At 39.5% G+C, this 12541-nt stretch overlaps 1 protein-coding gene across 2 annotated transcripts in view; it reads left to right on the top strand.

The window, feature by feature from the left end:
• Nucleotides 1–12541, top strand: part of DOCK10 (dedicator of cytokinesis 10) — a 144159-nt gene that overhangs the window by 91552 nt on the left and 40066 nt on the right. For both annotated transcript variants that reach the window (XM_054515907.1, XM_054515908.1), the window contains exons 15-23: nucleotides 3332–3454; nucleotides 4723–4802; nucleotides 5896–6083; nucleotides 6709–6774; nucleotides 7667–7759; nucleotides 9675–9798; nucleotides 9942–10063; nucleotides 10727–10813; nucleotides 11358–11450. In XM_054515907.1, the coding sequence (XP_054371882.1) occupies nucleotides 3332–3454; nucleotides 4723–4802; nucleotides 5896–6083; nucleotides 6709–6774; nucleotides 7667–7759; nucleotides 9675–9798; nucleotides 9942–10063; nucleotides 10727–10813; nucleotides 11358–11450 (976 nt within the window). The remainder of the gene's footprint in view (nucleotides 1–3331; nucleotides 3455–4722; nucleotides 4803–5895; nucleotides 6084–6708; nucleotides 6775–7666; nucleotides 7760–9674; nucleotides 9799–9941; nucleotides 10064–10726; nucleotides 10814–11357; nucleotides 11451–12541) is intronic.

Raw genomic sequence — 12541 nt, 5'->3', positions numbered from 1 at the left:
ACATCTGCTTGTCTGTTAACATTGCTCAGGTACGACTTTAGTAAAAGCAAAGTATAAAATCTATTTCTGTTTTCACAGCTTGAAAATAGAAGTTTCCACATGAAGCTATCACACTACAGGGGGAAAGAAATGGTTTGGCTATGATAAATAGCAAAACCCTGGGTTTGGAAATGTGTTTTCCAGTTAGTTCATTCTGGCATTAACCACACTCCTGGTTTTGTGTGGAAATTTCCCTCCATAAAGCAGTTACAGATGGCCACAGTGCGATTTTTACGTATGCATTCAGCAAGCCAAACTCTTGACAGTTGAGTATTGCACATGTGACTGAAACTCTTAATTAGCTCCTGTGGCACCAGTTTGTTAGCATTGCTCAAAAGCATGACTCAGGGTTCTTCCCTGAGTTCCTGCTGGGAAATCTGGTGTCTGTGTGCTCTTGCAGGTATAATTACAGTACGTGTTAGAATTACAGTGTGTCAGAGTCTCATATTCCTGCCAGAACTGCCAAAGTTTGCAAATATCTCCCTCAGCTACATATTGTAGATGTGGGGGGAAACTTCATTCACAGAGATTAGTTTTTACACTCTTACTCCTTCAAACCCTCTCCACCCTCATAAACTTCATGTTTTAGAGCCTAATATTGGAATCCTTCAGCAGCTTGTGCAGCTCCTCATTCGGTTCAGCTGCCAAGGGTTGAGGTAGCTGAAGGCAGTGAGACTGCACTGGTTTCCACTGAATGTCTAACCCTGGAGGTGAGCAATTGTCCCCCAAATCAAAAACCACTACTTCAAAAGTAACCTTTTTCAAAAGTAAATTATGAACAATGTGCAGGTTTTCTGTGCTTCACTAGTTTTTAGGATTGTGGACAGCTAACAATGTCAGAGGAAGAGAATAATGTAAACTATTAAGTACTGAGATGATGTTTCAGTTTTTTTAGTGTAATCTATTAACTTGCTTTTCCCTGAATTACCACTTTTAGAATCTCCTCAGGAGTTTAGTTTGGTGAAATTTTTCGTATTAAAGTATCTCAGTAATTAAGTACCGAGCACTAAGGTACACTGTTAATGTGTTAGACAGTTACTGGACTCCAGGACTGTAGAAGTTTTTAAAGCATTTTTTGTTTTAATGTGACAGTTGTCATTCTCAAGTGCCTTCAGTATGATTCCTGTGACAAGGAGCACTCTTGTTCCACCTGCAAGGATATAGCAAAACATGGGATTGCAGTTACTTAACTGCAGCTGTAACACATTCAATTCTTGCTGCTCTGGCAATTCTTCAGCTTTAATGAACCTGGGGAATAGAGACCAGACACCACTACAATTTGACCTGTGCATAAAATATACCTTTTTAAGAAAGCTTATCTTGTTTTCAGTGGACATCTAAACTACTCATGTGGCTGTAAGAACTTTATATAAATGGAGTACTGTGTGTAAACTGGAGAGATTAAAAAGTACTTCCCTGTTTTTTAGTAGTTGCCTTTAATTTTGTCCTGGGTGCATTTTTTAGGCAGGGACATGCTGCTGAGCCAGTCCTAGAGGCAGAGCTTCTGATAACCAAGGAGCACTGATGCTCTGGAGCAGTGGTTGTAGGCAGGATGACTTTGTACAGCCCTTCTGACTCCAAACCAGAGGGAAGGGCAATGGTAGAATCTTTTGGGTTTGAAGATACCTTGAGGATCAGGATGCTGTGTCCCTGAGCCTCCTGAAAGGCAGTGATCAATACCACTGACCCAGAGTGAGCTACTTCCAGCTTCATTTCCTTTCTCACTTGCATCCACAGCCCTCCTTGGCAAGTGCCCCTACACCCTGCTGCACTAGGCAGGGGTTTGCTCAGTGTCAGAGCCTGCTCTGAAATCTTTCCAGCAGAGCTGGGTTTGCTCAGCATCACACTGCAGAGCCCAGGGGCACAGCAGAAATCACTCACCCAATGTTTTGGTCCTCTCTGTTAGTCTGGAGGAGGAAGCAGTGCTGAGTCCAAGAAATATCATCATGTCACCTATACTGTAATAATTATTAAATCTTTTTTCTTTTCTTTTACTTTTTTCTGACTGCAATTTAATAGGATCTGTAGAGTAAGTGGTGGCTGCCAGAATGAGGTCTGGTTTCTCCCTAGTAAGCTTTTTGACATGGTTTGTTGGTGTGGACCTTATTCCCTCCAACTGCTGGAGGTAAAAATCTGATAGAAGAGAGTTGATCATTCTTGACAGTTGCAAAGAAATGAGATAGGGATGCTTCTCTCAGTCAATTGAGTGAAGATATGGTGCATTTGTACTTATTCTTGGGCTCCTCTTCCAAAGGTTTGCTCTGTTATTTTGCATCTGGCAATTTGTCCTGGCATCAATTCTTCTTCTCACTGGCAGTGGAACAGAGAAGTAAATTAAGGAAGCAAGATTGGCCAAATGATTCACAGAACAGCAGTTAGTGTCATGAACATTTTACTTTTGTTAAGCAATGTTTTTTCATCCTGCAGTTGAATCCAAGGTTCATTAATTTGGATAGCTGTTACATTAGCCGGTCCAGCAGCGTGTGTGACCCTTGAGGATATACAAAGGGCACTGCAGTGTCGTAATTAAATCCTGCAAGTGTCAGTGAGCAGGAATGGAAATGTCTGGAAATGTTTTCCTGTGCACACAACAACTGATATTTATTGTTCTGTTATAGATGGATATCCTTCTTTTCCAGTTCATTGGGCACTTCATAGCTGGTTGATCAAAAATTTAGTTGGTGTTCCACCAACTTGTTTTGTGAGGGAATGCTAAGCCACAGTGAGTTGGTGTCGTGCTCCTGGAGGGCACAGGACAGATTTAATGCACAGAAACATTCACTGAAGTCTCTAACCTGGTTCTGTAAAAGCCTGTGTTTCATTGTGGTAAGAGGTGGTGGTTGAGATTTGACAGCTAGTTATGATTTCCATTCTTTAAAACTATAATGATTTTGCTTGGATAATAACTTCTTGGATGAAATTACCTATGGATGAAAGTGCCTACTAATACATTGAATTCTTCAAATTGATTCCTTGAAATAAGGAACCAGTCTCTTTGTTGAAGGGAGGAGTCATGTCCATGATGGGTGAGAGGCTCTTGCTCAAACCAGGTGTGAGGTTTTTGCAGGACTGGGATGCACATGGAATAAACTGAAATTGCCTTTGTCCTGCAAGCATAAGCTTGGCAGGGTTCTCTTGGGTGAAAATCTGCAGAGAGGCTGTGAATTTGTGTAATAATTCCTATCACAACCTTGTTAAAAGATTACATGAGAATTTCAAATGCTCAAATATATACATACATACATATGTATGGATGAGTGTTTATAAATATGTCATTTTTCTTTTTTTATAGGCCAGTGTTTAAAGATAATCAGGGAAATGTTGACAGAGACTCCCGATTCTCACCCTTATTCAGGCAAGAAAGTAGTAAGATTTCCATGGAAGATTTGATTAAACTAATAGCAGAATACAGAAGGTAAGGAAAAGCTTCTAGTTTGCTTTGGAGCTTTATAAAGCCGTGCAGAATAATTGTAGCTGGATTTTTTTCTTCATTTACCACAGTGTGCCAAAGTGGCCATGTTAAATTATATTACATTAGTGTTTTTCACATTAGGTTATTACCTGCCAAAGAGTGCTTGAGGTTGGGCTTTCCAGGAAAATTGAGATGTCTTTGGCACATTAAAATAAATGTTATTATAACCAAAAATAGTGATTGCTTAAACCAGCTTTTATCAGGGGAAATGCAGGTGAAGTACCCAACATTATCTCAGGGGAAAAAAACCAAAAAAGAGTGACAGAGATACAAAATCATTCTTTTGTGAGTTTCCCAACTCCTTGCTTTTGTTTGTTTGTCTCCATGGCAAATTCCAAAGAATGGACATCGAAAGTAAAAACCTTCTCCAAGTATTTTACAGCCTATTAATTTCTGAGGAGGTTTGGCTGGGTAGTTTTCATACAGGTATAAATTAGGTTAATTCTAGAGCAGGGTCTGTGTTTATACTGGATAAGTGACATGAGAATTGTACCATGTATTTCTCCTTGTCTCTTCTGCTCTAAATGGGCCTAAAAATGAATTAATCTAAATAACTTCTGTTCCATTTATATGAAAAGAGATCATAGAAAGATTGAATGTCAGCTACAGGGATTGGATTAGGCCCTTAACTTCTTGTGCCACCTTATTGTTACTGGTCAGGACACTCCACTGACTATTCATTAGTGTCACCACTGTTGTGTTTGTGTTCCTAAAGCATCTCCTGGGCAAAAGAGATTTAAAATTGTGGTTTTGGCACTGCTCAAATTGCTCAGGCACAAGGAATATGTCTTGGTCCCTTTTCAGCATGGCACCTGCAGAAGCCACAATGCTGTGAACTCCTCTCATCCCAGTGCTCACTGAATTCCTTTCAGGGAATATTTCATTCAGGGTTTTAGGAAGTAAAAGTAGATAAGTTAATTCTCATAAATTTTGCTTCATCACTTCCTTCCTTTTCTACAAAATAATACTGCTTGCAAAGAGAAGGCAGGAATGAGACTAAGAAAAAAAAAAGAAACCACAAACCAAATCATATTTTATTTGTGCTATTACATTTGATTAGAGTTTAATAGCCAATAGGTATATGTTAAATGTGTTTAATGTAACTTAAATATCTTAAATAAGGGTCTGTTTTTCATTTTCAGTTAATTCCTGTGATGTTATGATCTCTGTTCTCCTAATTTTCTAAAATGTTTTCATTTATCTCATTGCAGAGCAGAGAAGATTAGCAAAATACAGACTATACCTGGCTGTTTGGACATTGCAGTTGATTGTGTTCCTTTGGAACATCCAAGTATGATTCCACTTTAAAATTAATTATTCTAATTAAATAGTAGGCTTTCCATCCATAATTGTGCCTTGAGACAGTTCTGACAGAGGGGTGTCCTTTGTGTAGGAAAATGTATGCAGGGGAGTGGTTTTGATTTGCTGCCATTTGATTACACCACTCTTTGTTTCATCCTGTACCTGGCCAGATCCAGCCCAGTTTTCAGTGTCTGTGAAAGAGAAGAAAGAAACCCCACTGCTGCAGCTGGCCTGGAGCCACTTCTCCCTGGCTGCAGAGCACCTGCATTGCTCTGAAACTGGCAATTTCCTCTTGTTCTAGGTTGGAAGGAAGTAAAATTTGGCATGGTGTATTTGAGGGACCACAAGCTCCTTTCAGCTTCCTCACAACATATTGGTAGACATTTCCTGGGGATTATCCTATGATTTGAGGAAGGAATTTGTAGGCAGGATCTGTCCAATGGCTTTTCCCAGAAATAATTCTGGTTACTCTGGACATCTCTAAGTTGGTGGCCCCTCTCAGCTTGAGTTCCCCATGAAGTTAAATGTCTCACTGCTTTAATGACATAGGAAGAGAAAGTATTCTCTGTCCAGTTTTAATCTCTCCCAGTCTCAGTGACAGAGGGCTTATTTTCATCTTCTGTTTCCTGATCTGATTTCAGTTATCCCAATTGCATCATATATTTGATCTAGTGCTGCACTGCTCATTTCTTCATTTTATGTAGCATGTTATTAGATAATAGAAAAACTTAAATGAGGTGTTGAGCTGTAAAATTGATGGGAAGCAGCATCACTCAGTGCATTCTGTAGAAGTTGTCCTTATACCAATGGGGCTGTTACACCATCAAATGTCACCAAATAATGTGGGTGTCAAAAGAGGTTACCAGTGCTGTCCAGTTTAATTCAAGTGAGAGAAATCATTTAAGGATGTTATATTGCCACTGTTCTGAGATAATGTGTAAATTTAAGGCTCTCAGCATCAGTCATTTTTGGTAAGTTAAGGCAGGATTTTGTATGTTCCATCTCAATATTGCTTCTTCTCAGTAGTAAGACAGTGAAAACAAACTCAATATGTGATGGATCTCTTTTCTTTTCTTTTGAAGACTGTGTTACTTCATCCTTTATTCCAATCAAGCCATTCCATAATGTAAAGGAGCATCAGCCAACAGTGGAAGTGGAGGAGTTTGTGCAGGAATCAACAAAATACTCACGACCTTACAGGGTGTACAAGAACCAAATATACATCTATCCAAAACACCTCAAGTATGACAGCCAAAAACACTTCAACAAGGTACAGAATTGACTGATTCAGGCCAACATGGGCTAGCAGTGGCCTGCATGAGCTCATTCAGGAATCCAGGAGAATTTATAAAGGAGAGGAAAATGGAGATGTCACCGAGTTGGCTCTTCATCTTTTTCAGCTTTTGCAATCATAAAACACTGGTACAATTTTAATGAAGCTATGGATTAGTTTTAAGTTGTAACAGTGATTCAAAGAGAGATAATGTGGTAATACCTTCTTCACAGTTTTCAGAAGGGCTTTATATTAATGACAAAATGTGTGCAGATAAAATTAATCTTGATAATGTTTGTAGTTCTTAAATGAAACCTGGTACCCCTTGTGTTTCCATGGTGGTTGAAAACTAATTAAGGAGGCCAAGGTATAGGTAAATTCTGGTCACTTAAGAGTCTGCTTCTACACAGTCATTTTGAGGCCTGGCTTGCATTTTGCATTTTTCTTGGAAATTTTATTTCTAGTGATATCACTGAGACTTACAGGCATTTATAAATATTTATACACCATCTGCATGTTTTTCTTGGATTCTGCAAAGGCCTTATTCCAGCTCTGTAGTTTACCTGAGTTTTTCTGGCACCCCATTTCTGATCTCAGCTTTGATATGCTCCTGTCTCCCCAGGCACGGAATATAACAGTGTGCATTGAGTTCAAAAGCTCTGATGAAGAAGGAGCAAAGCCACTCAAGGTGAGCTGCTAGAGCTTTATGCTCAGAGGGTGCTGTTTCTGAGAACATTGCTGATAAAACCCAGGAATAAGGGTGATACTGACCCAGAACAATTCAAGAGAGTGGATGTTGTCATACATCCCTCTAATTTTGCACTGTGGCTCTGTTAGATCCCAGCTGGTCACAGTGATTCCATTTTGCAGTGCCAGTGCTCTGACTGGTGGAGGGGAAAGGAGATAATATTAGAAAATGGAACCATTTTTTACAGAGCAGTTTGCTTTTTCTAGAATTTATCACTTATCCTACGTTTCTCATTGAGCTCTGGAGACTTGATTGAAAAGAGTGAGGCACAAAATTAGAAGGACCTGAGACTTTATTCTTAACTTTATTAAGAATTAATCTTCATTTTTAACTTTGGTATTACCCAAGGGCTGTTGCATAGTCCACTTGTGGTCTAGTTTTCCCAGCAATAAATAAAACTGCCATTACTCAGTCATCAAGAGCTCCCAGACAAGATCCTGCCAGAAAATAGATTCTTAACAGGGATGGCTTTTGCAACATTTGAAAGTCAGTAAAAGCACTGTATTGTGTATTGAACTGTATAAAAGTGAAATAGATTTTGTAAAGCTTTTTGCAGAAAACTCTGAAATTGATAACAGCAGGGAAGAAGTCTAAGGAGTCTGCATTGCTTAATTGAGCATAGGGTAATTATCACAGAATCAATGGACTTTTACTGGAAGGGTGTATTAAAAAATCCAGGTTTGAGCACTTAAAACATTTCTTTTAATATTTGATAAAGTAATGATCAATCTTTCATGATAATTGTTTTAAATGTGCATACATATTGGATATACCAGTACTAGTATCTTCAGCAGAATTTCCCAATGTAATGAAAACATGTTACTTTTATCAGTGCATTTATGGGAAGCCAGGTGGACCCTTATTTACAACCTCAGCCTACACTGCTGTGCTACATCATTCCCAGAATCCTGATTTCTATGATGAGGTCAGTCTGCTTTTTCTTTCATTAAATGTCTGCCAATCCCACATGTTTGCCAGTGAGACAGAAAAATATCTGTACAGAATGCTTCTGTTGCCATTGCTTGTGTATCTGGAAGGGCTGTGCTGTGTAGATTGACACACAGGATCATGTTTTGTTTTCTCTTCTTAAATCAACTCAGTGGATTGTTCTTTTGTAAGATGTTCTGAGTACAGTTAAGATGCTGTAGAATTAATTAGGAACAGTCCAGCTCTCTGAAATGCATGTCTGGATTACATTAAGGATCCAGCTGCATCTCTGAATTTAATGGAAACAGTAAACATTATGGTGAAGTGTGGAGCCAAGTGACAGAACAAATCCCTCTCTGACATCCAAGATCTGCACTGGGGCATTTTGTTGATGCAGTGGTCTGAACAGAATGTGCAGTGACGTGTGGTGGCTGCAGCAAGTCCTTCAGCTGCTGCTTCTGAGGGTGCAGCCCCAGAGCAGTTCATGGGATGCCTTTGCCCAATGTTACTCACAGCTGCATCTTCTTGTTTCACCAAGTGTTGGTTCCCCAGGCTTCCTGCAGGTGAAATTAATTTCACCCTATCAGGGACTGGTGTGTTTGGTGGCTTGTGAATGTCAACTGTCTGTTCTGGATTTTCCACTGCTGCTTTATGTGCAGTGATGAGACTGGCAAACAGCATAGGGTTTATAGCCAGCATTTTCCAAACTGTTCTCATAGTCAGTAAAATTTCCTTTTTCAGCTAAAATTTACTTTGATAAAATTGCTGAGGCAAGATCAGCAGATGATGGACAACCACATGTGAAGTATAAATTTTAAGATTTCTGTTTAGGAACTGGGGTGGAACTTAAGCATTAGATTTTCAGAGATTGTGAACTCCTTGCTAATCCTTTACAAGACGTGTTTTGGGGTTTAACACATCTGAAAGTGTCCTCAATGTGATGCTAGTGAGCCACTTGGTTTGGAGAGATTACTTCAACCTAAATGAGGAGCTGAATTTAGATGCGAGTAGCCAATCTGGCTGGAAGAGGTGTGCATCTATCCTAAATGTCCCTAGTGAAGCAGGTGCAGAATTTAAAAGAATATAGGATGTTAAGAAGAAAGTTGTCTTCATCTCTATCTCTGGGTGCCCATTTTATATCTGTGTTTATGGTATTAGGTTCTTACCCATAAACTGGTTTAACACTGGAAGCATTTATCAACCATTTCTAACCCTTACTTTAGCACAGGATTAGCTTGGATAAATTCCATCACAGTTCACAAGAGCAAAGGGTCATTTTTATTAGTTCTTATGGTAATATGTTCTGATTAATTTTTATTTGTATTTTTTATTTGTTTTTTATTGTATTTTTATTCCAATAGGTTAATAATACCTAAAAAGCAGTATGTAGGATTTTATGGACAGCATGATATGGGATTTAAGACTGTGCAGAAGTTTTAAAAATGTTTATTTTCATGTCAGTCTTTGTTACTTGGTCTTGGTCATGAAATGATGCTGAAGCAGTAGCAGAGATGTAATTTTAGTTTCAGTTTGGTTGTCCTGAAAATATGAGCATTTATGGGGGCTGGCTATTTATGGCTGCTAAAGTGCAGGTGATCACTTCTAAGCAGAGTCCACCACTCTTTAGTTCTGTCCTCTTTTGTCTTATGCTCTTTCATCATTAATGAAAATATTCCTCCCCAAGACAAAGTTGAAAAAAGCTGTTTTAAGTAAAAGTGATAGATGATCCTCATAAACAATTTCCTTAAGACAGCATTTCTTACCATAATGTTTGCCATGGGGCAAACATTACCCAGTAAAGGCAGGCTGTACTTAGACCTCTGTGTAGAGAGATGTCACTCATTTAGCCCATCTCTGATGCCTGGTTTAATTGATTTTTAAACTAAAGTGAGGTGTAACATTTTACATTTCAGGTGAAAATTGAACTTCCCACTCAACTCCATAAGAAACACCACATTCTGTTTTCATTTTATCATGTCACCTGTGATATAAATGCAAAAGCTAATGCCAAAAAGAAAGAGGCTCTGGAAACACCAGGTACCTGTAGTAGAATTATTTTCAATTATAAATATGCATTATATACATTCAAATAAGGATTTCAAAATTTTTGGCTGGATGTTATTGTCTTCCTTTAAGCTTTGTTTTTCCAAAGAGTCCTATTTATTTGTTCTTGTGCACAGTGGGGTTTGCCTGGCTCCCTTTGTTGAAAGATGCCCAGCTGGCCTCCCAGGAGCACCAGGTGCCAGTGGCCAGCAGCCTGCCCCCCAACTACCTGAGCCTGCAGGAGCCAGCAAGCACAAAGGTATTCACTCCCCCTCCTTGCCACTCACATGGCACAGAGCTCTCATTTCCAGGTGTTTTTCATGAGATCAGATTTCCATTTGCATTTGCTGAGGATAGTAAATGTAAATAGGGTTTCTGGTTTAGAATATTTATTTGTATATCCCTGACTATAGGAACTAATATATGGGGCATTGAGCTGAGTGTCCTATGCTGCTGATTCACAGGTGTATATGGACAAAGTGTATTTTATGTATTCTACAGTCTTATAACTCCTCAAAATGTGAATCAGAGTGGTCAAAAAGAGCTTCTTTCACAAACTCAGGCCATATGACATTCATTCTCCAGCTGATGTGATCCACAGTCATGATTCATTCTCCAGTTTTGTGGTGTGATATCATATTTTCCTGCTGATCCAGTCCAGCTTGGATTATTTCTGCCTCCTTGTGTTTGTTTTGCCATTGTCATGAGGACAGGGTGGGGCAGGATCTGGTCCCTTGAATGGCAGCATTGGTCTTGTGCTGAAAAGTGGGTCTGTGCTGCAGTGATGGTGTTTGTGAAGGCACAGCAGCCAGTGCAGGTCAGGCACTCTCATGTGCAAAGCTGTGCACTGAAAATTTGATGCAAACTTCAATAAGTAGGAAACAGGTGGAAAAATATGTTTTTGTTGTTTTTGCTTTGACAGCAGATTGGCAGTGATATAAAATGGGTAGACAGTGGGAAACCGCTTTTCAAAGTCTCTACTTTCGTTGTATCAACAGTAAATACTCAGGTAAGCCAACATTCCCCTTAGCTCTGTGACCTGCTTACACACAAAAAGTGTCAGGGCATGTCTGAAAGGGGTTTTTAAATCATGCATGAATTGGTTTCTATGACATTTAAAGATTATTTCAATACAGAAGGACAAGATGCCAATGATGGAATACATATTTTAAGGTGACACAATTCAAGCAAAAGTAAAAATTGTTTAACATTATACCAATAGAAAAATTGTGGAATATCAGTTTAAACAGCAAGAAAATAAATTATAAGCACCACCAAGAAAACAAAAGTCTGGCCTTTGAAATTTCATGGGTTGTGAGGAAAAAATTATCCACTCACAACAGTGAAAAAGGATTTGTCAGCACCTGGCATTTAGCAAGCTGTGCTGACCAATGGGTTGGACTCAATAAATTGATTTTCTTTCTGTGACTCCCATATAAGATGGTGGGGACCAAGTGTGTTTATGGGTGTCATGGGTGACTGCTGTAATCAATTTCTGGCACCAAATTCTAATCCTTTATAATATACATTAATTTGAATGTTTCCTATTTTAGGATCCCTACCTGAATAACTTTTTCCATCAGTGCCAGGAGAGGGAAAAGGATCTGTCTCAGCCTCCTACCTCAAACTTTATCAATTCTTGTAAGGTAAAGTAACCCATATAGTACAACCCACAAATTGTACTGTACAACTGCATTTAGGGCTTTCTCTCCACTCATCCCCCACTGCAGAGCTCCAACCATGGCACAGGTTTACCAGGGGGCAGAGGGTCTGTGACAGCTCCAGTCAGATGGAGCTGATGTGACAGATGCTCTGCTGGTCACCAGCTGCCTCCCATCCCCTCTCATCTAGAGCAGGGCTGCATCTGCCCCAGCAGCAGCTAATCCAGCCATGCCAAGCTCTGATCCCATCAGGGATCAGGGAATGTTGCCCCAGTAATGTCTGAGGAAGGGAGATGTGGAGCTTCAGTATTGCTGATAATCCTCTCTTGCCTTAAATAACTTCTATCCTAACCTCCTCTAAAATCCTGGATGCTGTTCCAAGGGCTGCTCAGGGAATTTGGTGTGTATAATTCAAGGGTGCTTGTTGCCTCCCAAGTTCTGAAACCAGAAAGAACATCTGCAAAAATGAAGCAAGAGCTGCATTAAATGTGCCTGTATTCAGTAGAGGTCAAAAGCTCTGAGAAGAAAGGAGTGTGACCAGCAAATTAGAGGAGCAGCAGATAAATGTAAGGTCCTAATTCTTCATCTGTTCATGAGTGCTGAAATCCAGAGTTCTTGCTGTGCACTATGCTAGTGGAACATTAAAGTCAGATGAGCAAGAAAAGTGAAGGCAGATGTGACTCTGTTCCATCTCTGAACTGACTGGAACATCATATTATGACATTTATTGTATTTCCTTTTAGCACTCTGTAAAATCCAGCAGGTGTTTGGGGGTTTAGATGTTGGCACCATGTAGGTGCTTTCCCCCTTTCCTTCACTGGTGATGTTTTCCTGTAGGAGTGTACCTTCATCAGGTACCAGCTGCTTGGGAAGAGATTTTTTTCTTTAATAAGCAAAGAATAGTTCCAATAAACTGTGGTAGTTCCCTGGACAAATCCATAAGGATGGCCACTACTTTTGTTTGTAGATGCAGCTCTACCTGCAGACCTGAAAAGACTGGCTGTGTTTTCAAGTACTGTCTTGATTTAAAGAAATTATTAAGTTATGTGTTCACAAATCAAAGCATCAGTGTTATT

The sequence above is a fragment of the Molothrus ater genome, chromosome 10 (genome assembly GCF_012460135.2).
Source record: "Molothrus ater isolate BHLD 08-10-18 breed brown headed cowbird chromosome 10, BPBGC_Mater_1.1, whole genome shotgun sequence".
In the NCBI taxonomy this organism is placed as follows: Eukaryota; Metazoa; Chordata; class Aves; order Passeriformes; family Icteridae; genus Molothrus; species Molothrus ater.
Note: the sequence above shows the minus strand (reverse complement) of the source record. Positions and strands in the feature narration are given on the sequence as shown.